The sequence below is a fragment of the Buceros rhinoceros genome, unplaced genomic scaffold, assembly GCF_000710305.1.
Source record: "Buceros rhinoceros silvestris isolate BGI_N320 unplaced genomic scaffold, ASM71030v1 scaffold37256, whole genome shotgun sequence".
Lineage (NCBI taxonomy): Eukaryota > Metazoa > Chordata > Aves > Bucerotiformes > Bucerotidae > Buceros > Buceros rhinoceros.
In genome coordinates this window covers 5,478-7,663 of record NW_010419957.1, presented here as the reverse complement: position 1 = coordinate 7,663, position 2,186 = coordinate 5,478, and the positions used below count along the sequence as shown (strand labels likewise).

The following is a 2,186-nucleotide window of genomic DNA, read 5'->3' as shown; positions in this document are numbered from 1 at the left end:
TTCCGATCACCTAATGGGAGCTTGAGGGAAGCTGTGCAAAGGAGTCTGCTGTTCAAAGCAGTTGTTGTATTCTGCCTCTGTTTGTGCGCTAGGTCTGTGAAAATGAGGCATAAAGGCCCTGTCAGCGTGGCTGTTGCTCAAATGTGCAATTAAGGGTTGCTTTCCCTCTCTCCTAGGCTGAACAGCTGATGGACCGGCTGCAAACTGGAAACGCTGCCAGCTGAGAGCACCCGTGGCCCTGTGTCGCCAGCCAGTTCGCTCTTTGAACTCTGATTTAAGGTTGCAGTTTGATGTTGCCAATAATACACCAGGACAAAAGAACATTCCTTATGAGGAAATAAACACAGAATTTGTAGCCATCAACCCCAATCATCTCATTTGGATGCTTCAGTCTCTAGACTACAATAAGGTGATGCTGTATTTTAATTATAAGTGTATATTTGTATATAAATAGGAACGTAATATACATGCAGAGAATGTTTCCTAGCAAAAGGCAGGGTACAGCAGCAGGGTGGGTTGAACTAAGGCCGCAAGTTACTCCTGACAACGTCTTTGTGGTACCAAAGGAAGTATGTGCTGCGGAATCAAGCTTTTATTTTACAGGTGGGTCAGTCTGGGATTGCAAATAACGTTTCAGATGTTGAAGCTTCCATCGGTATTTGTGTGATTCTTACACCTGGTTATTAGCTGCTGGAAGCGCACTACTTACTTTCTGCTGCTAAACCACTTTGATATAGTACATCTCTTATTTGTGCAACAGTGACGCAGTCAGAGTGAACACAATAGGTGCCCAAGATCTGGTAATGCTGTATGACACAGAATAGCGTTTAAATATAAGTTCAACAGACGACCCCTTGCACACACAGGTTGCTTCCCTCTTGGGTGCGCAATATTTTGCGTTAGTTATTGTATGTTTACCAAAGATGTGGTGACATCAGTGGCGCTGGTTTATTATACCACTCTTCTGTGTGACAGTAGAAAAAAACAACAGATTTTTAGATGGTTTTGATGCTGTTCTGACAGGAAGTCCCTTGAAAATGACTATAGTGTCTTGGCTAAATTTGATTTCTAAGCGAAGGTCTAAGAGAAACGGGTCTTTAGTGCAGCAGGTATGTGCCAGGCTTGCCTAGCAGCAGTGTGATTTGCCTTGGGGGTAGCAGGCACTCAACCCAAAACTGGAAGAGGTCGGGTTGCTCAGGGTACCTGCTGAGTACTTTGCTGTACACCTCAGGTCACTAACGCCAGCGATACCAGGTCAGGCAGACTGCTGAGACAGATAAAACTCCAGAAGCACGGGGTGGGTTGTCCTCTTTTGCAGAGCATATCTCCTGGTGCCCGACTAACCAAGTGTCCTTGGCTGATGCATCTCGAAGGAGCTGGGGTGGTGATGGTCTGGTGCACCCGCCAGCTCCCCTGGATGTAACCACCTCCTCGGTGTTTTCCACCGATTCAGCACCCACTGCCTTCGGGGTACAACGTGTTGTGATATTCTTACAGGGAACTAGAGGGAAGCTTCAGAACGCTCACACCATTCTGAAGACAGGAGAATTGACACCTCTCCTTTCGGGAAGACCCTGTTCCTGATGTCTCATCACTCTTATTACTGGGCACCCAGAAGTCATTTGCAGCCCTTTAGGGTTTTAATTGGTAAATTAGGTAGGAAGAGTGTGAATTAAAGCCACTGAACTTTGACTGCTTCTGGGCAACAGATGAGGAGGTTTGGGCTGGCTCCTAGCTTTGAGCTTTAAGATCTTTCTGAGAACATTACGATCTTTCATGAGTTAATCCTGTGTAAGTGTTGTAATTAATTTATGTAACTGTACTTAGCTGTGCCATGTAATATTTAAAGTATCAACATGAACTGTTGCTGAAAAGGATTAATAAACAACAGAATAAATGCTAATCTTGGAATGATCTTCCAGAGCAATGGAATTGACCCTGCACGGCCCTTTGTTTGCTCTTCATCCCTGACCCCAGCGGGATGGGAGAGAATAGGAAGAGCCACAGTGAGAAAGCTCATGGGTGGAGATAAAGACAGTTTAATAAATGAAGGAAAGAGGAAGAACAAACCCAAGGGGTGTGAAACAAAGGTAATCACTCCTGACCTCCCCCAAGCAGGCTGGTGGCAGTGGCTGGCACCCGTCACCCCCAAAAAACCCACTCCTCAGCGGGGGAGGGGCAGGGCT

At 46.0% G+C, this 2,186-nt stretch overlaps 1 protein-coding gene across 1 annotated transcript in view; it reads left to right on the top strand.

Annotated features, from left to right (window-relative positions):
- The window catches only part of HINT3 (histidine triad nucleotide binding protein 3), a gene marked incomplete at its 5' end in the record, with an annotated part of 3,489 nt that extends 3,265 nt beyond the window's left edge, over positions 1-224 (top strand). The window contains one exon of the mRNA XM_010139135.1: positions 177-224. Coding sequence (XP_010137437.1) covers positions 177-224 — 48 coding nt within the window. The remainder of the gene's footprint in view (positions 1-176) is intronic.
- Positions 225-2,186: the final 1,962 nt, after the last annotated feature.